The 23,263-nt window shown below is 48.7% G+C and overlaps 2 protein-coding genes across 2 annotated transcripts in view; both read left to right on the top strand.

Annotated features, from left to right (window-relative positions):
* The first annotated feature begins 625 nt into the window (after positions 1–625).
* On the top strand, positions 626–16,357 carry gmps (guanine monophosphate synthase). Its single transcript, XM_084445619.1, has 16 exons — positions 626–759; positions 3,100–3,272; positions 4,545–4,659; positions 4,900–4,997; positions 5,495–5,598; positions 5,753–5,946; positions 6,486–6,651; positions 6,916–7,067; positions 8,536–8,709; positions 10,240–10,345; positions 10,424–10,539; positions 10,828–10,953; positions 12,255–12,370; positions 12,686–12,816; positions 14,062–14,234; positions 15,354–16,357. Exons 1-16 carry the CDS (start codon positions 733–735, stop codon positions 15,453–15,455), a joined length of 2,073 nt encoding a protein of 690 aa, XP_084301745.1. The 5' UTR covers positions 626–732; the 3' UTR covers positions 15,456–16,357.
* A 2,486-nt stretch (positions 16,358–18,843) lies between these two features.
* vmn2r1 (vomeronasal 2, receptor 1) overlaps positions 18,844–23,263 on the top strand; it is a gene marked incomplete at both ends in the record, with an annotated part of 9,068 nt that continues 4,648 nt past the window's right edge. The window contains 8 exons of the mRNA XM_084461699.1: positions 18,844–19,085; positions 19,570–19,861; positions 20,007–20,249; positions 20,846–21,037; positions 21,612–21,737; positions 21,901–22,100; positions 22,659–22,779; positions 23,144–23,263. The exon at positions 23,144–23,263 is cut by the window's right edge and continues 108 nt beyond it. Of these exons, the coding sequence (XP_084317825.1) occupies positions 18,844–19,085; positions 19,570–19,861; positions 20,007–20,249; positions 20,846–21,037; positions 21,612–21,737; positions 21,901–22,100; positions 22,659–22,779; positions 23,144–23,263 (1,536 nt within the window). The remainder of the gene's footprint in view (positions 19,086–19,569; positions 19,862–20,006; positions 20,250–20,845; positions 21,038–21,611; positions 21,738–21,900; positions 22,101–22,658; positions 22,780–23,143) is intronic.

The following is a 23,263-nucleotide window of genomic DNA, read 5'->3' as shown; positions in this document are numbered from 1 at the left end:
AGTATAACGTTAGCTGGCTACTGCTACTCTCACAGTGGTGAAGCTAGAATAGTACCTGGCAACCCAACGCACAGTACCAACGCTGTAATACTATTGGCTGGTATGATATCAACAGAGTGTCATTGTCGGGCTGTCAACATTTCATAATGTAATAATTTCAGACAAAATATCATTTTTTTGGGAAAAGCAATACTTTTACTCTGCAGATTTCGCAAAGCCCTATGGATGTTTTTTTTTTTTTTTAATGTTTATTTTAATCCACATATAACATATTATACCTTTAATTTATCAGACATTATGTCATGTCATTTCAATTCACAGCTATTTCAGTGGCATGACTAGCTTCCATCCTACCAGTCCTGAACAGAAACAAGCCAGCCACGCATATAAGCCAAACCTGGCCTGGTTCAAGAGTTTTCAGTAGGCTAGCCTATTTAAAAGGGGGGCAAAATCGGCCTAACACTGCTATTCCATCTCCACAAACTGTTTCGGGTTCCTCAACCTCCTCCTTGAAAGCCAAAACACACATCAGGCAACTGAGTTCCCACGCACACCTGGGAGGGACGAGGAAATCGGAGTGGTCGGACAGAGACGCAGCGTTTAAACTCCGACGGTAGTCGGCGCGCTGACTCACACTGGCTCGTTCACCCTCGTTGCTGCGTACGATACCTGGAAGACCGAGGCGACTGGAGCAGAGGAGAGTTCAATCTACTACACAAGCTACACTTATCCATGGCTCTCTGCAACGGGGACAGCAAGGTCAGTCACAGTGGGCCACGTTCCGCCAGTATAAGCCTCATCAATGTCGTTGCCGATTGTTCAACATTGTATGATAATCGAGTGGCTCCGTGTCGGGACCTGTTCGGTGGGATAGTCCCTGGTTAACTACGGCCTGTGTTTCTAGCTAACTTGCAGGATATATGATGCCCGTTCGCATGCCTGTTGCCCTGTCTCGTGATTGGGATACGGCTAACGTTATCCGACTAGTAGCAACCTGTCTGTTCGGCATTTACAGCCACCGACAACGAAGGTTGTCAGACAGAAATGAAGCCTAGCTGGCTGGCCAGTTTAGTTGCCCTGTACCTTCTTCCTACTCTCCTGGCTAGCTAAGCTAGCCGCCGGGTGATGGCTACGCCGCGTGGAGCTATGCTAGCTAGGCTAGCGTTAGTGAAACCAGGATGGATGCCTGCACTATGGCATGCAATGACAGAATAGCAATCCAACTTTTTGCAGCTCTAGTCTTTGCTTGCCACATGTTTCAAGCGAGTTTGGATTTTGGATTTCGAACCTATAGTCTGGCCCGATGTTCTTTGGGGCAGTGATTACTGTTGATGTTGTCTTGTCATGCTATAGCCAGTTGGTCTTTTACTCCTGCTGAAGTGAAACTTGATGTTCTTTACATATTTTTGCTCAACGTCATCGAGGGTCCATGCTTGCTGTTGATGTTTTGGTGTGTGTGGAGTGCTTCCAAGGCCATTGTTGCGTGTTGTCATCCATTGATTGACAGAAGCGTTTCACAAACCACGTGGGGACATGCTGCTGTTTTCTTTAACACTTATTTACTGCAGACTTTACTGCAGACTTGCCATTGTATCTCGCTGTCCGGGTGCGAGTATGTATTCAGCAGACATTGACTTTCTTGAGTCTTACCACCATAGCATTTGAGCAGCTGGCCCACAGCTTTATACCCACTCAAAGCAATAGCGTGCTGGTTTGTTTGGCTTCCTTCCATGGAGGTATGGACGGAGACACATCGGTGTTATGGAGGCTGTCCCATGTCTGACCGTAGCTCGTGATTCTAGTGAAGCGCTGAAATGAATGCGTTAACGTCTCACGTGTGTCCCTTTCTCTCCGCACGGGAGCTCACATGCCCCTAAAGCCTAATTGTGTTATGGTTGTAATGAATCGCGTTCCTCATTGTAAGGTTGCAGGTTGAGGAAACTGGCAACACAGCACTGTCATAGAGGCTGTGTTGAAAAGGGGTATAGAAAGAGCAAGAATGTCCTGATTTGCATGTTGTCGATGTGCCTTTTAATTTATGTAGCAATAGTTTAGTGACCATTAGCCTATGTGCACCGATTGGGTGCTAGAATGTGATATGTGTGTGTCTTAAAGGAGTAGTAAAGGGAAAATGCATGTTTAGCCCTGTTTTAAGGTTACTTATGATCATATACAATGGTTCAGATCAAAACGTTGACAAAACTAGCACTTTTGAGAAAGTCTGATAATTGCTCTACCACCGTTTTGGTCATACAATGGATGTGGATGGGCACATTGAAAAATCTTTCAAAAACATGTTAAACTCTCGATTTCAAAGACAAGAAGCTCACCAAGGGGGTAATTGGTGTCCGTTGGTGTTCTCACATCAAATTTGCCACAAAGTATGAATCCTGTAGGGTTTTATTGATCATTTTATGAAATCCATTGACTTGTATTGACACAACCGTTGTAGATGTGTAGATCAATCCGCAGAGGGGATTCAGGAAGCGGAACTACTTACGGTAGCTATTGTTATTGTTTATGTTGCTAGGCTACCTAGTTTGCGGAAGTTTACACACGTATGTGCTGAGACTAAATAGTTCTATGCTAAATATTTTAAAAAGCCTTTCCAGATGAACGAGAATCTTACTTTATGGCGAATTATATGTCAGAACGCCAACTAACACCTCGTGAGTTTCTTGTCTTTGAAATCAAGAGTTTTTGAAAGATTTTTCACGATGCCCACCCACATCCATTGTATGACCAAAACGGTGGTAGAGCAATTATCAGACTTTCTCAAAAGTGCTAGTTTTGTCAACGTTTTGATCTGAACCATTGTATATGATCATAAGTAACCTTAAAACAGGGCTTAACATGATTTTCCCTTTACTACTCTTTTAAAGGTGCAGTATGTTGTTTGTGATTTCCTAGTAGTATTTTTTAAAGATTTTGAAAAAAATGTAACCGACAAAATCCCTGTCCCTCCCTTCAGGCCTCCCTCCAAAGACACTCCTCCAAACCGGGAGAAAACAAAATACTCGCTAGGCAGGCAGATAGGTTGACAGGCAGGTAAGCCTGTTTGTAAATGTAAACATATGTGTGTGTGTGTGTGCTCCTCAGCTGGAGATCAGCGCGGAGCCTCAGAATGGGTCATGCGAGGGCGCCGTGGTCATCCTGGACGCGGGGGCCCAGTACGGCAAGGTGATCGACCGGCGGGTGCGCGAGCTGTTCATCCGCTCCGAGATCCTCCCCCTGGAGACGCCCGCCTTCGCCATCAGAGAACAGGGCTTCAGGTGAGAGAGACCGACCGCCTCCACACAGGCTCTGAACACATTAACAGTGACAACGGACGCACAATGTTGGTGGCGCCGACCAAAGGTACAGTAAGCCCGCCACTGTTCTTACTGTTCTTACGTTACTGCCCAATCAGTGGCGCCGATTCATGTGGTCGTCCAATCAGTGGTGATGGGAGATTCTCCCAGACTACGTAAAACAACAACCTAGCAACCGCTCCGCCGAAGACGATTGTAAATCGTAAATACTACATTTTATTTGAGGACGCCTTTCATGACACCCGAGGTTGCCTTAAAATGCATAAAATAATACAATTAATAGTTAAACAGTCAGTTATGATTGATTTAAAGAAATACAGCATTTGAGTCAGCCAGATGTTTCTCCAGCGTTGGCACAGCGTAAATGGAAGTGTGCAGGTCATTGCCGCTAACATCATGCGACCACACATGAAAACATCCCATGGCTTTTTTTCCTCTGTCTTCCAGCCTCTAATCCTGTCCCACAAGTGTTTGAAGATCTTTAAATGATCTTTAAATAACTGGATAGGTGGAAGCAACATGGTGGAAGCGTTCTCAAGGCTAGCCACGGCTAGTTGCTTACACTGATCTGCTCTCTTCAGATCTGCAGGCGCTGAGCGGTGGCTGTCTGAGACTGCGTGTTTATCTAACCCTCCCCACAGAGGCCTGGTTATGGCAGCTCTTCAGCTCTGACCTGCGAAGAGGGACTGTGAATTTAGGGGCGAGGGGGTGGGGGCGGTGGTCTGGTCTGTTTTCGGAGACAGTATTTTTCCATTGCAGTATTATGGGAAATCATCGCCTCCACCCTTACACAGCCAGACGCAAGTGTACACACGCACGCACGCACAGACAGACAGTCAGACATGAACAGGAACAGTATCGCATATTGCGAGAGTTTTTCATGTGGACGCGTTATCTCCCCAACACCACAGGGATGTCTACACAGTCTGCACACACGTGTGTGTGCGCACACACACACACACACACACTCATACACACATCTCTTTGACATGCCACTTTCAGAAGCTACCTGAGAACACCCCTCCCGCTTTTGTGCTTTAATGCACAGAAGCAGTTTTACAGTGAGTTTGAAAATGGCTACTTCCGTCGTGCCATGCGTGTCGGAGTTCACGGGTCGATGTCACGTTTTCATTTGAATGTATGTGTCTTTGTTAATTTGAATGAACATTCCCTCTTTCTCTTTATTCCCTCCTTCATACTCCTCCTACCTCTCTCACCCCCCCCCCCCCCCAGGGCGATCATTATTTCGGGTGGTCCCAACTCTGTGTATGCGGAAGATGCCCCCTGGTTCGACCCCGCCATATTCACAATCGGGAAGCCCGTTCTCGGCATCTGCTATGGCATGCAGGTGTGTGTGCTCACACGTGCGCGCACACGCACAATCTCACACGCACATTAGCTGTGTTTAAATGATCAAATGTGTCTTTTGGGAAGCCACATGTCTTGCATTTTCATTTTAGATATGAAAATATATAAATATATAAAAATATTCATACTGTATCAAACAAATTTCTTCAGTCGAAAAACTCTACCACCACACCCGAATCCACGCCTTGCTGATGTGTCCTCTGTTCTGTCTTCTCCACAGATGATGAATAAAGTTTTCGGGGGCACGGTACACAGGAAGAGCGTGAGAGAGGACGGAGTGTTCAACGTGGGCCTGGACAACTCCTGCTCCCTCTTCAGGTGGGATGCCTCGGACGAGGACCCCTCCATTCCCTGTCCCCACCAACCTGCCTCTTAAAACGGAATACATTTCAGCCACAGATGTCTGTCCAACTATGTACAAACCCATTGATAGTACTGTGTTACAGTTCTGTTGTAGACCAGACCTGTTTACAGTAATAGCTCAGATGGACTGAAATAGGCTTTAGACTATAGGCTACACACCCTAACCACACAGAGACGGGGGAAGAGAGGGAGAGGGGAGGAGCTGGAGTGGGGATGTCAGGAGAGAGAGTTTCTCATTGGTTTGTCCCAGAGCTGCGCTTTCAGCGTCAACATTTCCACGTCTGACGCATACTTTCCCTAGTTGTCACACAACCATCCTGGCGTCCCAAATAAGAAACACAGACTGTGGTTCTCAACACGGCAGACACACACGCACCACAGACGACTCAACACAAACTGTTGAGACATTAGACACCCCACCGTCTGACCCCTGTGTGTCGTCTCTGTCTCAGAGGCCTGCAGAAGGAGGAGCTGGTGCTGCTCACCCACGGGGACAGCGTGGACAAAGTGGCTGATGGCTTCAAGGTGGTGGCGCAGTCAGGAAGCATCATCGCCGGTAAGGAGAAGAAGAGGGTCCCTGGGACTTGAGGATTGGTACATTATCCCCCCCCCCCCCCCCCCAAATCAAACCTTGAGGCGTATCTAACCTATGTCACCTTGTCAATCTCTCCATCCATCTCCTCTCCCCTGCCCCCTGCTGTTTCCTCTAGGTATCGCCAACGAACAGAAGAAGCTGTACGGGACCCAGTTTCACCCGGAAGTGGATCTGACGGAGCGGGGCATCGAGATGTTGCGCAACTTCCTGTTCGAGATCGCCGGCTGCACGGGCAACTTCACCGTTCAGAACCGCCAGCAGTCCTGCATCAACGAGATCAGGGAGAAGGTGGACAAGTCCAAAGTGCTGGTGAGGAGACTGTGTGTGTGTGTGTGTGTGTGTGTGTGTGTGTGTGTGTGTGTGTGTGTGTGTGTACACACGTGTGTTTGGTGTCCAATTATGGTTTTGAATCAGATCTACATATTCTGGTGATGTTTTGTAGTATAGTTTGTTGGCTTACTAAAGGGGGAGGTTATATAGAGATAAGAATTGTGGGTAAAGCAGTTTTTGCTCCATAGAATGTAAGAGATGTTGAGTTCTGGCCACTGTAGAACTCGGAGCCAAATATCAGGCTGTCATCAGAGCAGGGAGATAAATTAAGCTATTAAACACTCAAATTAAAAATGAAACCTCTTTGCTGAAATGAGGTGATCTACTCCCTCTGCTCTCAAAGTGGACTCCCTCTCAAGGGACTGATGGAGGGGGAGGGAGAGAGGGAGGGATGTGCAAAAATAGTCTAGTTCTCAGAATTGGACTGTGGACGTGACACCCTGATTATATCCCCCGGTGGTAAAATGCGTCAGCGTTGTCGACCAATGAAAGCCTGTGGCGTTCCTGGCCCCTCCCAGGTGCTGCTGAGCGGAGGCGTGGACTCCACCGTGTGCACGGCGCTGCTCAACAAGGCCCTGGACCAGGAGCAAGTGATCGCCGTCCACATCGACAACGGCTTCATGAGGAAGAGGGAGAGCCAGAGCGTGGAGGAGGCCCTCACCAAGCTGGGCATCAAACTCAAAGGTCAGAGGTCACAGCTGTCGTCGGAGTCGCTGTTGAGCTCTGATGTTGTTCATGAAGCACCGTGTACCTTGTCACGTGCCTGGTGGCTGCAGAAAACAGTTGGGCTTCCAAGAGAGATAGATTTTGTCTTTCTGCCTGTGGGGCCCAACCCCTTTCTCCCATTACCCCATCTCAATCTCTTCCCTCCACCTCTCTCTCTCTTCCCTCTCTCTCTCTCTCTTCTCTCTCTCTCTCCCTCGCTCTCTTCCCTCTGTCGCCCTCTAGTGGTGAATGCAGCTCACACCTTCTACAACGGCACGACCACCCTCCCCATCTCAGAGGAGGACCGAACGCCGCGGAAACGCATCAGCAAGACCCTCAACATGACCACCAGCCCTGAGGAGAAGAGGAAGATCATCGGCGACACCTTCGTCAAGGCAAGACCGCGCGCCCGTCTGTCCACGGCCCTAGAGAGAGACCCAGAGAAGACCGCGCGCCCGTCTCTCCACGGTCCTAGAGAGAGACCCAGAGAAGCATGGACAGGACAGACGAGGCTGCAGTGTTTGTTTTGATGGTCGTGGATGCCGGGGAGGGGGTGGGGGGCGGCATGGAATGTCACTTTTTAAAGATTGTTTAATCCTCTACTTTGTAGGGACCTATTTTCTCTGTGGGAGTACAGCGGCAGAGCGATACTTCACGTTACCTACGCGTCACGTATCGCTCTGCCGCTCTACTTCCACAGAGAAAATAGGTCCCCACAAAGTAAAGGATTCAACGATAATTTGACTTTAAAAATGATGGTATAAACCAGGGGTACTCAAATACAAATCCTAAAGGTCCACATTTTGTCCCCCCAATAATCCAAAGGTCAGTTTTTTTTAAGAAAACAATTATAATACAAATCACCATTTCCCCATCACCCCCCCAACCGGTTAACACTCACACCCAACAAAGGTGAATCAAACCATTTAAAGTTCTCTCCTCTACTGTCTCCTCTCCTCTTGTCTTCTTCCTCTCCTCCTGTCTCCTCACCCCACCTCCTATGGTATTTCCTCACCTCCTGTATCCTCTCCTCCTGTCTCCTCACCCCACCTCCTATGGTATTTCCTCACCTCCTGTATCCTCTCCTCCTGTCTCCTCACCCCACCTCCTATGGTATTTCCTCACCTCCTGTATCCTCTCCTCCTGTCTCCTCACCCCACCTCCTATGGTATTTCCTCACCTCCTGTATCCTCTCCTCCTGTCTCCTCACCCCACCTCCTATGGTATTTTCTCACCTCCTGTATCCTCTCCTCCTGTCCGATTTCATCTCATTGATTTGTCTGGTTCTTGGCTCTGAATTCTGAGGAAAGGTCGTTTCAGAATGACTATTTTTTGTTTTATAGTGCCATTTCAAATAACCACTTCAACAGCTACCATTTCTTGGCATATTAAGTATCGGTTTGGTGCTCGTTGGAGGGAGGATGAAGGCATATTTGCCTATTTTCACTGCTAACTTTTCTTTTGGCCACCTTTGAACATGCAATTTTAGCTACACTAGAACTCCGAGAGACTTTGCTTTGGGTGCACAGTGGAGTGTTTAAGTGAGTTTGATAGTGGATGCTAGCAGGTACCGTTGCGCTAGCATTAGCAAGACATGAATGCCCAACCGATTGGCAGCATGGAAATGGCTGAAAATGATCTCACTCAAACAACAACATTTTTCACAGAGTGGGAACCCTGTATATATAGATCCTGTATATATAGATCCGCTCGTCCCGCTATACTGTACTTGACTATTTCCCTGTTTATCTATATCTCTGTCTGCCTGTAGGTCACTGTCTACTTTTCACCTGTGTGCATCATCTCTGTTCAACTCATCACGGTGACACTAACTTCCTGCATTCGTGTGGTTGGTGCGCGCAGGTGGCCAATGAGGTGATCGGAGAGATGAACCTGAAGCCAGAGGAGGTGTTCCTGGCGCAGGGCACCCTGAGGCCCGACCTCATCGAGAGCGCCTCCATCCTGGCCAGCGGCAAGGCCGAGGTCATCAAGACGCACCACAACGACACCGAACTCATACGCAAGCTCCGGGACGAGGTGAGACAGCCACAATCACTCAAACTCAGTCACTCAACCTTTCACTTCACGGTTCTTATGCTGCGTTCCATTTGGCTCGTGGAGTCTCGATTTACGAGATACTAGTGTTGCACGGTATACCGATACTAGAAAGATACCGCAATACCCTGCCATCAAAAACTGTACAATACCCATTTTATTAGTACTGGTACTTTAAGAAAGAGACATATTTCCGAGTTGCGTCGGGGCAGTGTGCATGCGTCTCTCTCCCTCTCTGCCACTCTGTCCCTCTGGGGCTGTGTGTGTGTGTGTGTGTTACTCTAGTGAAAGGGCTGAGGGCTGCTCAGCTGGTTAGTCTAGGCGGTGAGGTACAGGGGGAAGGAGAGAGGATCAGTAGCCTGGCTCCCACCCCTGAATCTGAATGGCAGTTCAATCTGAATGTCAGACTGGCGGAGCAGAGCAGAGACACAGTTTATATTTGCAGCATCCCAAGCTTATTATTCTACAAAGTTTTATTTTATTAATTTAATTAATTAAATAATACAAGTAAATATATGTAATTTATTTAAGTTAAACAGTTCACATTCCTGAGATCAGTAGGCAACACCTCACATTGTATTTCCATTAGCCTACTTTTCCTGATGTTTTAGGTTTTTGCCATGGTATTGTTTCAGTATCGGTATCGAGATATTTTTAGCAGGTATCGTATCGAATTTATAATTTTGGTATCATGACAACACTACTCAGTTTTAACTGGAACACCCCTCTAGACTTGTTTTGTCCATTCGTGAACCGGTACCGCTCTGCCCTACCCCCAGTTCACTCTGGAAGTCATGAACAAGATGGCAGCTCCCTGTGTAACTAAGGCTTTGTTCACACGGCAGTGAAATATGACCCAAATCTTTTTGCCTACATGCGACTCAGGTCAGATTTTTTCATGATCGTGTGAACAGCGCAAGTCACATGAAATCAGTTTTTTTTTTTTTTATCCAACCTGGGTCGCTTTCAGAGATGGTATTATATCGGATACATGTCTGATGTTTTGCAACGCGCTACAACCAGTTATGGTTGTAACGTTATCCATGGTTAATGTTACTTCCGTAAACGGTGCGCTGCGCGTGACGTCCTGACGTCTTTGTTATTGTTCTTCTGCGCATGCGGGTCTGTTCAGGGCCGTGGGCTGTTCACACGGGAGTCACATATAGGTCAAATATAGGTTACATTTAAAAAGTAATGCAAACAGCTACAAAAAAACAGATCTGTGTAAAAAAAAATTGGAATTGAGCATTAAGACCAGCCGTGTGAACTAAGCCTAAGTGAAACTTTAGTAATTGCGACCTCTTTTGTATGCGCGTAGTACGTTGTTACCTACTGGTCTGGCTTCGTCCATCTTTGTTCCGAGCTGTTGTTGTTGTCCACTGTACCGTGGTTCCCTCGTGGGTGCCGTTGTTCTCCGTCTCTCCCACCTCACCACTTCCCAGACAAGCGGAACGCAGCATCACTCTGTCTAAACGTCTAAACTGTCATTCCACGTGCACTCCTCCCTCCCAGGGAAAAGTCATCGAGCCGCTGAAGGATTTCCACAAGGATGAGGTCCGAGCCCTGGGGCGAGAGCTGGGCCTGCCGGAGGAGATCGTCTCACGACACCCTTTCCCTGGTCAGTACCACACACACACACACACACACAGACCATGTATTTTCTGGAAGTGCCCCTCAGTAACGCCTCCTCTGTCAGGTCCTGGTCTGGCCATCCGGGTGATCTGCGCAGACGAGCCCTACATCTGTAAGGACTTCGCCGAGACCAACAACATCCTGAAGATCATCACAGACTTCTCTGCCAGCATCAAAAAGGTCAGGGGTCGCCGCAGGTCATCAGCGATAGGCTTGACCACGGCCGTAGGAAAGTCACTCAGTGCTTTACTTACTGTGCAGTCCCTGTCAGTTCAAACGGATGATTTACATGTACATTTTTGTCATGATCTTTTACCACGGGAGTATGATTCAGTGCCCGGGTGCTAAAAGCACACAGAGACGACACTTGACCCTCTGTCCCACGGGCGGTCACAGGTACAGGGATTTTGAAGTCTTCTCTCTTTCTTTTTTACCCCTTCAACTCCGTCCGTCCGTCTGTCCGTCCAGCCCCACGCGTTGCTGCAGAGAGTGAAGTCGTGTATATCGGACGAGGAGGAGGAGAGGCTCATGCAGATCACCAGCCTTCATTCACTCAACGCCTTCCTGCTGCCAATCAAGACGGTGGGAGTCCAGGTAAGGCCGCGGCTCGCGGGTCATTCAGAGACACCCGGGACTGGTCAACTAAATCATCTCCGCTTTTTTATTAATTTACTTTTGATAATCGAGTCTGATGAACAGTTAAAAAATAACGACGTTAAGGCAAAAACGCCATTATTTGTGGTGTGCGCTTGTCATCAGTCTTATTCTCATTTTGCTATCCCAAATTGTGAGCTGAGCCCATGTTCTCACCCTTCGGGGTGGATCTAAGTTTGCGTGCAGTAAGCTCAGAGACAGACAGTATAGGACAGTGTGTCCTCAGCCTCCGAGACAGACAGTATAGGACAGTGTGTCCTCAGCCTCAGAGACAGATGGTATAGGACAGTGTGTCCTCAGCCTCAGAGACAGACAGTATAGGACAGTGTCCTCAGCCTCAGAGACAGACGGTATAGGACAGTGTGTCCTCAGCCTCAGAGACACAGTATAGGACAGTGTGTCCTCAGCCTCAGAGACGGACGGTATAGGACAGTGTGTCCTCAGCCTCAGAGATCGACAGTATGTCCTCTCCCAGTCGCACAGTTTATTTCTCACCGTCTTATTACTCAAGAACTGTGGTCGACCACCTCTCTCTCCTCCCTCCCTCTTCCCTCTCTCGTTCTCTCCCTCCCTCCCTCCTTCTCTCCCCTCCTTCCCTCTCTCGTTCTCTCCCTCCCTCTCTCTCTTCTCTCCCCTCCTTCCCTCTCTCCTGTCCCTCCCTCTCTCTCTCCCTCTTCTCCTGCCCCCCCGCCTCCCTCCCTCCCTTTCTCTCTCCCTCCCTCTCTTGACAGTGAGTGTGTGGATTGGCTAATGTTAGACTGCGGTGTGGTTTGCTTTCTGGCTTCAGAACTGTTTTTGCACTCCTTCCTGTCCATCCAGACGAAGGCCCAACTGGCATTCAGTTCTGTTTTGGGCTGAACAACACCTCCCATACTTCTACCTCCTTAGGCTTCTACCTCCTTAGGGTGTAACCAATCACGGAGCTGTGATGGGTGTGTCTCAGTAACTTCCTGTGTGAAGCCACAGAGGGGTAATTTGCCCCAAACCCTAGACCGGAGGACACACACACACACACACCACACACACCACACACACACACACCACACACACGCACACGCACACACACACACACACACACACACCAGAAGGGACTGTTTTCCTCTGGTGGGTGTGTGGTAGATGATGACTAACAGGTTGTGTTTATTTGACATTGTTATGTAGGACGTGTGACTGACTTCCTAACAGAATGCTGTGTGTCTGGTAGGGAGAAGTCTTTCTCATGTGTTTCTGTCCCTGTGCAGGGGGACTGCCGTTCCTATAGTTATGTGTGCGGTGTCACCAGTAAAGAGGCCCCCCACTGGGAGTCCCTCATGTTCCTGGCCAGACTCATCCCTCGAATGTGCCACACCATCAACAGGTACACACACGCCGCAGGCAACACACACACACACACACACACACACACACATACACACAGCAGGCAACACATACACATACACACAGCAGGCAACACGCATGCGTGCGCACACACATGCACGCACACAGCAGGCTACACACACACAAACACACACACACACACTTGAATAATTATTTATATCCACATAAATAGAAATACACACAGCAGGCAATACCCACACACACCCACTAGGGGAAGTTACAGTAAAACGCACATAGATCTCCCATCAACCCACGTACAGAACTTCCATTATGTCCTCTGTCCACCCTCCTCCAGAGTTGTGTATGTGTTCGGGTCCCACGTGAAGGAGCCTCCCACAGACATCACCCCCACCTTCCTGACCACGGGCGTACTGAGCACGCTCCGACAGGCCGACTTTGTGGCCCACTCCATCCTCAGAGAGTCTGGTAAGAGATGTCAGCAGCGCTTGAGTTGGACAGAGCGCAGTACCAGCAACACCTCCGATGGACAATTAGTGATTAAAAGCTAATCTCCCCCATAGGCTTCTATTCGTTTTGAGGCATGAACAGTATAAATGGTAGAAAGGCGAGAGTTTAGAGGTTTATTTAACTGGTCAGACTGATTTAGTTTAAAGCTTGGCCCAGAGAGCCAGAAGGGGGAACGGCATCTAGCCCCCTGCCTCTATGACGATCAGAGTGGGCCACGATCGGGAAGACGCTCAGAGGTAACTCGGCCCACTAAGACCGTCAGAGAGCCACAGGGGGACTGCTGCACATTATAGTCCCCGGCCTCCACGGGCCGACGCTTCGTGGAGTCCGAAGGAGATACAGCCTAGTGCAGGGGTGGCCAACCAGTCAGAGACTAAGAGCCACAAAAATTACTGTGGTACCACCCAGAGCCACACCATATATACCAGCGTTTCTCAACCTTTTTTTCAGTCACCGAACCCTTCATAAGTACTTAAAATCCCAAGGCACCCCAGTCTAAAATAAGAAGAAAAACGTTATTGTCCATTAAATATACATATAAAGTTAATTTATTTAAAATTAATACATACAACAAGATATTTTCTGACATAATATATTTTGGACTGGCTTGGGTTAGGCTGGGCTGGGATGGGTTAGGCTGGACTGGACTGAAAAAATGCACAACCAGCAGTAATGGCAGAGCGGACGCCAGAGCAGAGAACGCGGAAGCAGCGAGCGCGCAGATACAAGCGATCAGCAGTAATGGCAGAGCGGACGCCAGAGCAGAGAACGCGGAAGCAGCGAGCATGCAAATGCACAACCAGCAGTAATGGCAAGCGCGAACAATGACATGTTTTGACAGCTTAAATACAGGCGCTCTAGCGAGCTGAACCAATGCTATGACAGCTGACAGTCAGCTGGTGGTTAGCGTCATACGGGGTGTGACTGATTAACCTCTGCCGATTACCCCGGCCGTGACGTTCGTGCCTCGCATGAACTTACGTCGGAGACTTCATTCATATTTGGGGATCTTTCAAGACCCCATCGCTTGAGAAGTGTAAATCCTATCCAAGTATGAGTATGAAGCATCAATAAGCTTGTCATTGCTACCAGTCATTATGGTTCAGAGTTTTACTGTCACACTGTAAGAGGCTGTCATTGTGTGCAAACTTCTGTCTTGTCACCATCCCTTGTTCATCTGTCGCCCGGTCGTCCTCCCCCCAGGTTACTCTGGGAAGATCAGCCAGATGCCCATCATTCTGACCCCGCTGCACTTTGACCGCGACCCCCTGCAGAAGCAGCCGTCCTGTCGGCGTTCCGTAGTCGTCCGGACCTTCATCACCAGCGACTTCATGACCGGAATCCCCGCCACGCCTGGCGACCACATCCCTGAGGAGGTACGGCCTGGCTTAGCTGCTACGCTACTTCACTTAGCCGCTACTTAGCCTAGCTGTTACTTCACTTAGCCGCCACTTAGCCAAGCTGTTACTTCACTTAAGGCGTTACTTAGCCTAGCTGTTACTAGCTACTTAATCTAGCTGCTACTTCACTTAGCCTAGCTGTTACTTCACTTAGCTGCTACTTAGCCTAACTGTTACTTCACTTGGGCGTTACTTAGCCTAGCTGTTATTTCACTTAGCCACTACTTAGTGTAGCTGTTACTTTGCCTAGTTGCTACTTAGCTTAGTTGCTACTTAGTCCAGCTGCTACCTGGCCTAGGTGCTATAAAGTGTATCTGCTATGTCACTTGGCCTAGCTCCAAGGCCTCTTAGCCTAGCTACCTCCCCTAGCCACTGCTCGACAGGTGAGGATTGTATAGGTATTATCAAGATAATCTTAAGTATGTCACCCATTGAAACCTTTGCTTGAAGTTAGCCTTGAGGCAGGGAGGTTGTGTGTGGTGGACTTTAGGGAATGTCTAAGACTAGGGAGTGTGAACGTGTTCATGTACCCTTACTAGAGGCTGACACCTGAATGGATTTTGACTCCCGCTCCCTCCCACAGAAATAATCCCATTCCTTCCCAATCCCGAGTGAAAAGTTAAAAAAAAAAAAATCCCTCTCACTCCCACAGAAGACTGATCCCATCCCGTCCCAATCCCGAGCCAAACATTAACAGAATCCCACTCCCATCCCTTTTTACTCCCACCCAATCCTGCTCCGTTTTTCTTTGCACATTGCTTGCCGGATGCAGTACTAGACTTCCGGTGTAGTTTGTTTCGCTTGTGATGCAGTGTTGGGTGACTGAATGAAAACTACAAAAAAGTGATCAATGCAATGTTTAACTCGATGCTGGGGAGAAATGTTCAAATATCGATTTGATTATATAACTGCATCATGGCTTTCAGTCCCGTCCACTCCCGTTGATTTTGTTGTCATAGTTCCCACTCCCGTCTGCTCCCGTTGACTTTTACTCCCGTTCCTGCCCAATCACATGATTAAAAGTAAAATTGACTCCCATCCCGAAAAAATGTCATCCTCTAACCCTTACACATCTTCCTCTGTCTGCCACACCAGGTGGTGCTCAAGATGGTGAACGAGATCAAGAAGATCCCGGGCATCTCCAGAGTGATGTTCGACCTGACCTCCAAACCCCCAGGCACCACTGAGTGGGAGTAGACCCCGCCTGAGGCTTAGAGGGCAGGGGCTGGTGAGCTCCTCGTTTCCTCTCCTTATACTCCTCCTCCACTCCTCCTTTTCCCTCTCCTACCCTGCCCCCCCACCCGCACTCCCATGGCCTGCTCAATCCCAGTCCCCCTCCCCTTCTCTAGAACATTCCCATGGAAGGCAGGCAGTACTGTGACCAGCGCCTACCTGAAGCCGCTCCTCTGCTAGCTCCCTCCATCACCTGTTTGTCTTTGGGACGCGGGTTGTGTGTGTTACTGTTATTATTGATCATATGACGACTGTTCGTCATTTTCTGGATCCATGCTCGACAATGCATTATTTTTGTCCTTATTTTGGGGTCGAAGTGCTGCTTCCACTGAAGCCAGCTGTTTCAGATCAAAGGTCAGGAAAGTCAGGAAGTTGATCGATCGGAGACACTGTACCTCCTATCGCAGCACGAGAAGAACGAAACAAGAAAGCAAACGTATGACAGCAAGGAACAGGAAAAGCAACTGAAGTGGTTTAGTGTCGTCCATCGCTTTTTCTTTTTCCTTTTTTCTCTCACCAGATCCTTTTTTTCCCCTCCACGGTAGGTCAGACTTGTTATCCCTGGACAACTTTGACCCATATTCATCTCTTTTCCACCTGTATACTGTGCAAAGCGGCAGGGCTGCCTGTCCAACGTTGTTCAGCAGAGAAACTATGTGACCAATTAACAATTTTTAGAAAATTTTTTGCCAAATGTAGAGAAGCTGTGATGAGATCATTATCTGTGTTCTCTGATTTTGACGATCCTCTTAAAGCTAAAACGTGATGGTGATCGCTAAGCTACTTTGAACAGCGGTCAACAGAGAACAGTTAATTATCACAAATGTGCAACTGTGCAGGAGGCCCCCGAAATGGTGGCCGTCCTTTTTTGTGCCTGTTTCTTTTTAGTTTTTTTTTTTCTTATGTAAAATAATCTGGACTGACTCTCACCTCCAGAGTGGAAGATGTAATACAGTTTTTCATGCTGCAATATATATGCTTTTTAAGAGGAACAAGACAAGAGGACTGACTTAAGAATAAACATGAAATCTAGCGTAGAATTGATCTATTGTTGTATAAATTTCATCTTTGTTGTCACTTTCATTATTTGACAACTTCTACATTGTGTAGGAGAAACTTTTGCACATTTCTCTTTGTACCCATAAAGCCTTGGTGCTTTCTGGTAGGGTAAGGATAGTGCTTTCCGTTCTGATGTTAAAATGGAACCTTTACCACCATGTATCCCTTTCCAGAGTGTCAAAGTTCATTAAAAAAATTCCCAGTTATTACCAAGTTCAAGAACCAATGTGCTCACCCACAAAAAAAACACTTTTCTTCAGTTTTAATCCAGTGCTGGATCACTCCATAGCAATGAGACTCCAATACAGCTCAATACAGCCCGCAAGAGATGATTTATCCAGAGCGCGGCTCGTATTGAACTGTATTCCCAGGTATTAACATGGCTCGCTGTAAACCTTTGAATCATTACATTACATTTTTTACATTAGTGTCATTCATCATTCATTCATCTGCTAGACTTCATCAAATCCAGGCCTCAGGTTTAGCTGGGTTTGAAGGAGTCATCTTCAGGAACCCTGCCCCCCCCCCCCCCCCCCCCCCCCAACAAACACACACACACCAGTTCCTTACAGCAGGTGTCCTTTTAAGTGTGATTTAACCTCAAATGTCTGTGTTTGTCTTGTACCTCTCATCCTCACAATCTTGTTTCCTCAAATGGCGCAAAATACCTAATGCAAAATGAATCTTTAACTGTCTTAATTGCAGTCCTTAGTGTCTCTCTGTGTTGCCTTTTATGTGTATTTGATGATACATATGTCTACTTGGAAAAACAACAGCTTAAGATTAATGGACATTTACTTTTGTAGTTTAGATTTTACTGCAATATTGAAATAAGATTAAGTTATGCAATTCTATGTCATATGTTCATTTGTTTTGTTGAAAACATTGATGCTCATTATCCTTAGTAACGTGCCTCAAACCACCACGCCACCGCATGCCGTTTCAACTATGACATTTGTATAATGAAAAACTGAGCTTTAATAAAGAAGTCCATGTTGAATTCCTGCTTTGAAATGTGTTTGACTTTTCTGTTTGTTTTCTGGAAGCTGATAACGTACTGTATGACTGACTGGCTATTTGTAGTCTCCATCTCTTCCCTGTTAAGTACGTAATTGTCTTTTTAGAGACAGCGTGGTATGGGTACTATGGGGACACACTCTTTCTTGCTCATGGAATCACAATCATGACATTTTCGTCATGTGCCTCAAAGACCGCGAGATGTCAGTGCGACAAGCACAATGTGCGCATGCAGGTGGCAGCAACCGGCTGCTATTTATATATTATAAATGTTCATTGGTGAAGACATTTAAGAATTATCTAAAATTCTGACTCATGTGACAAAATAAGCTTACGTTTATATTAAGGAGACATGTAGTTTACTATTAGTGCAAAGTGTAATTTGATTAGGCACCTGTTTGTGCTCGAGTATCTCGCGGGGGACTTTCCAGGCCCGGGTTCAGGTGTTCGTGTCCCTGCTGAGTGAGGGACAAGTGGCGACAAGCTCAGTCACACATCAACACAGTCCACCCAGGGGGCCTGGAGAATAAGATGCAGTAGCTATGCTGTTATTGAGCGACGTGCGACGCCGATGCCCCGCGATCACTCATGCGCAAAGGCAGCGCAAATCCCCACGCTCGACAGCCAATTAGCGCGCGGCCCCTGGCGCTTAGTGTTATCTTGTTCAATATAATGATATTTAAAGATAGATATGTGTATTTAAAGGTATGTGTATTTTCAACTTTGCTGCTGACCTTCAATGGCATGCTTTATGGGGACAGCAGACGCAGTGAGAATCGACTGTCGACCCAACAGAGAGACCCAGCTGGCCTCGCGCTCTTGGCCCCTTTACGCACCAGCTCCATTCACCACAGGTGACTCGGATGTGAAACAATACACACTACGTAACATTTTGAGTTTTTAATGCCTTTACAAAGAGCTGCTTGGCGCAACATTTCAAATCCGATCCTAATACTGGTGGTCAATATAAAACACTGGCTCGCATGGTTTCCCTCACATTGCGAGGTTTGTCTAACATTGATTTAAAAACTAAAGTCTTTGACGTTAGACTTAAATAAAGGTTTGAAATTTAATGCGCAAAAACGCACTTTGGTAAAAGATGAAAGCACAGTCTATTGTTTTTTGTGACTTGTTTATTGGAAGCTATTTTCTGTTACCTTGTGCAATACCATTCCCCTGGGGTTTGCTGGAGGCACCTGTCACACATGCAGATCCCTATTCTCTCCTCGTCTTTCACCGTGTGAGCTCCCTGGCTCTTTTCTGAAACAATCAGGACATGGGTATTACCAGTTTAAATTCGAAAAATCACTTGTTCTTCGGATTATGTGCCTTTCTCCACTTGTACGCGGCCGTATCGGCCGAGCCGAGCTGCAAACTGAAGGCCAAGTTCAACCTGAACGGATACAAGGATGTAGAGAAGAAGAAGGTGGTCGTTGGAGGGATGTTCCCTGTTCACCAGCGCATCGCCTCGACCGACTCCAACACCTCATCAGTGCCCGTGTCGTCGGGATGTGAGGGGTGAGTAGCCTAGACTGTTGAGATTTACATTTTTGTTTAATTTGACGTGTATAAACCTTTACGCATCCCAATTATTTAGGTGGTTAGGGCGTTGAAATAAAATAAAAAAAACAATGGTTGTAGCCTACAAAACAATCTTTTACCTTTGTCTTATTGCATCTGAATGATTATTTGAGTACAATATTTGGGTAGCCTAACCTCCCTCCCAAAACAAGTGACTGCGCACCCCACCCTCAGTGTGGTAACAGCGGTCCATACGTCTCTGAGTATACCTTCCATAAAGAACATAATTGTGTAGCCTTCCGCCCGCTATTACGCATTTAAGACATTGAAACGTCACTCAATTATAAATAAGGCCCTCTGTGCAGCATGTCAACCTAATTATGTGGTCCATTTATGTGGTTCTTTGTCGCCCTCTAGTGGCGGTTGAATGTCACGACCCAGATAACACGAGAGCGCAAACTCCCGTCCTCGTCCCTTCCAGGTTTAACTTCCGGACGTTCCGCTGGACTCAGACGATGCTCTTCGCCATCGAGGAGATCAACAGGCGGAAGGACCTCCTGCCCAACACGGACCTGGGCTACGTCATCTATGACTCTTGCTTCACCATCTCCAAGGCGGTGGAGGGCACCCTCACCTACCTGACGGGCCAGGACGAGGCCGTGCCCAACTACCGCTGTGGCTCGGGGGCTCCGCTGGCAGCGCTGGTGGGAGCAGGGGGGTCTGACCTGTCCATCGCCACGGCCAGGATACTGGGGCTGTACCACTTCCCGCAGGTAGGGCGTGTGTGTGTGTGTTTATGAGAGCGGCTTATGAGACGTGAGTGTGTGACTCTTGACTGTGTGTGGCATGCGGTTAAGATCTGAACTCTCCCTCCCGTCTCCTCTCTGCTCCTCCTCTCCGCTCCTCTCCTCCCTGTAGGTCAGCTACTCCTCGTCGTGCTCAGCCCTGGAGAGCAAGTTCCAGTTCCCCACCTTCCTGAGGACCATCCCCAGCGACGCCCACCAGTCGGACGCCATGGCTCGCCTGGTGCTGCGTTTCGGCTGGACGTGGGTGGGCACCGTGGCGGCCGAAGACGACTACGGCAAATACGGCATCAAGGCCTTCAAGGAGCAGGTGGAGGAGGCTGGCGTCTGCATCTCCTTCTCCGAAACTCTGCCCAAGGTCACCTGGCTCCGCTCTGCTTTATCTGACTCTTACTCTGCCCAAGGTCATCTGACTCTACTCTGCTTTGACCTTTGACCTCCTCCTCCCCCCCTTCCTTTCCTTGTCTTACCTGAGTTTGTGTCGGCCTCTCTCGCTACTGTTATCGTTGATTGTAAGTTCGTACCTTGTCATTGTTGTCTGCATGCTGTCACTGCCACTGAATTACTGTATATGTTGTTTGTAAGCAGGGTACATCTGTAAAAGAGACCTGGTCTCAGTATATTTTTATCTGTCTACATAAAGGCTTCTATCTCTCTCTATCTCTCTCTCTCTCTCTCTATCTATCTATCTATCTATCTATCTCTCTCTCTCTCTCTCTCTCTCTCTCTCTCTCTCTCTCTATCTATCTATCTAGTCCGTCCGTCCGTCCGTCCGTCCGTCCGTCTTGTCTTTCCAACCAAGCTTTTATGTTTGGCCTAACGTGAAGTACCTGTGACTTCCTCCTCCGGACGTGTTCCAAACCCTGCTCCTGTGACTTCCTCCTCTGGATGTGTTCCAAACCCTGCTTCTGAATGCGTCCCGGATCCGCCGCTCCTCCGTCTGTCTCCCAGCAGGCGACGTCCCCCGAGGACATCCAGCGCATCGTGGACACGGTGCTGGAGTCCACCGCCAAGATCATCGTGGTCTTCGCGTCCGACGTGGACCTGAGCCCGCTGGTCAGGGAGCTGCTGCGGCACAACGTCACCAACCGCACCTGGATCGCCAGCGAGGCCTGGGTCACCTCCGCGCTCATCAACCAGCCTGGGGTGAGGGAGGGGTCACAGGTCAGGGGTCACGTGAGGGTGGGCGGACAGACAGGGAGGGGTGAGGCGTTGGTCAGGGGTGAAGGAAGGGTGGACAGTGAGGGAAGAGGGGTCATTCACCAGCCAGGGTTCATCCAGGTTGAGAAGCCAGCAGGAAGCGAAAGGTCAGCCAGGTGAAGGGTCATCACAGAACAGAACACCTTTTTCTGTCACACTTCTTTGAGAACAGGGGTGACTTAACTAGACTATCAATAGTTCAGGTGAGGTGGTTAGGATTAGCTCAGTCCTGGCATGGGGTTGAGTGTTGACCTGTGTGAACCTCTGTGTGTGTGTGTGTGTGTGTGAACCTGTGTGTGTGTGTGTGTGTGTGTGTGCGTGCGTGTGAACCAGGGTGTGCGCGTGCGTGAACCTGTGTGTGTGTTTCTGTGTGTGTGCCTGCAAACCTGTGTGTGTGTGTGTATGTGAACCTATGTGTGTGTGTGTATGTGAACCTGTGTGTGGGAACCTGTGTGTGTGTGAACCTGTGTATGTGAACCTGTGTGTGTGTGTGTGAACCTGTGTGTGTGTGTGTGTGCAGGTGAGCTCGGTGCTGGGCGGTACCTTGGGTTTCGGGCTGCAGCGGGCCGAGATCCCCGGGCTCCGGCGCCACCTCCTGGACCTGGACCCCTACGACGACGCACTCACTGAGGAATTCTGGGAAACGGTGTGTACAGTAGAACCGAGATGAACCGCCGACCTGTCATTTCTGTGAACATCATGTGTCCTAGAACTCCAACGCCTTGATTGACGCTTGGCTCTGTATAAGTGCACTTCCCACTTGAGTATGCAAAAATTAGCATGTAGCATGTTTGTCTTTTCCCCTACAGGTGTTCAACTGCACGCTGGACTACGGGCGAGCTCTGAAGGGGGCGAGGACGCGGGCGAGGACAGGGGGCGGGGCGGGGGCTGACGGGACCCTCTCCAGGGGGGCGCGGGGCGTGCCGGACGGCCTGTGTTCTGGGAAGGAGAATCTGGAATGGCTCAATAACACCTATTCTGACGTGTCCCAGCTACGCCTCACATACAGGTACACACACACACACACAGGGACGCACACACACACACTGCTACCGATGATGAGGAGAATAGTAATGAAGATGATGATACAGTATTATGTTTCCTGTCCGTGTAAAATGGTGTGTGTGTGTGTGTGTGTGGTGGTAGCGATGACGCTGTTGTGTGTGGCATGGTGGCATGAACTGATGACAATGATGACAATAACCATGGCCTCTGCTGTACATAAGGCAGTGTGTATATGGTGTGTGTATGGTGGTAACTGATGATGATGATGATGATGGTGGTCTGCAGCGTGTACAAGGCGGTGTATGGTGGTAACTGATGATGATGATGATGATGGTGGTCTGCAGCGTGTACAAGGCGGTGTATGGTGGTAATTGATGATGATGATGGTGGTGATGATGGTCTGCAGCGTGTATAAGGCGGTGTATGGTGGTAACTGATGATGATGATGGTGCAGCATGTACAAGGCGGTGCATGGTGGTAACTGATGATGATGATGATGGTGCAGCGTGTACAAGGCGGTGTATGGTGGTAACTGATGATGATGATGATGATGATGGTGCAGCGTGTACAAGGCGGTGTATGCGGTGGCTCACGCGCTCCACAACCTGGAGCACTGCGTGGTCGGCCAGGGGCCCTTCAACAAGAACAGCTGTGCGGAAATCACCAGCTTTGAGCCTTGGCAGGTCAGTGTGTGTGTGTGTGTGTGTGTTAGTAACACTTTCCAATGTATTCACACTCACACATTGCACTGTGCACCAACCTCCACTCACCCCCACCCCCTGCTGTTCTCTCCACCACCCCCTGCTGTTTTCTCCACCCGCCCCCCTGCTGTTCTCTCCACCTGCCCCCCTGCTGTTCTCTCCACCCTCCCCCACCCCCTGCTGTTCTCCCCACCTGCCCCCTGCTGTTCTCCACACCCGCCCCCCACCCCCTGCTGTGCTCTCCACCGCCCCCTGCTGTTCTCCCCACCCGCCCCCCACCCCCTGCTGTTCTCCCCACCCGCCCCCTGCTGTTCTCCCCACCCTCCCCCCGCTGTTCCACCGCCAGCTGATGTACTACCTGAAGAACGTGCGTTTCAACATGCCCGGCACGGGAGAGGCCATATTCTTCAACGACGGCGACGTGGACGGCTACTATGACATCCTTAACTGGCAGGTCGGCGGCGAC

The sequence above is a fragment of the Borostomias antarcticus genome (assembly GCF_949987555.1).
Source record: "Borostomias antarcticus genome assembly, chromosome: 1".
Classification (NCBI taxonomy): Eukaryota; Metazoa; Chordata; class Actinopteri; order Stomiiformes; family Stomiidae; genus Borostomias; species Borostomias antarcticus.
The sequence above is the reverse complement of the archived record's forward strand: the minus strand, read 5'-3'. Positions and strand labels throughout refer to the sequence as shown.

Coding starts and splice junctions, on each gene's coding strand:
- gmps (XM_084445619.1), top strand. CDS start 733: ATGGCTCTCTGCAACGGGGACAGCAAG. Junction 3,273..4,544: donor ATCAGAGAACAGGGCTTCAG/GTGAGAGAGACC, acceptor CCCCCCCCCCAG/GGCGATCATTATTTCGGGTG. Junction 12,371..12,685: donor ATGTGCCACACCATCAACAG/GTACACACACGC, acceptor ACCCTCCTCCAG/AGTTGTGTATGTGTTCGGGT.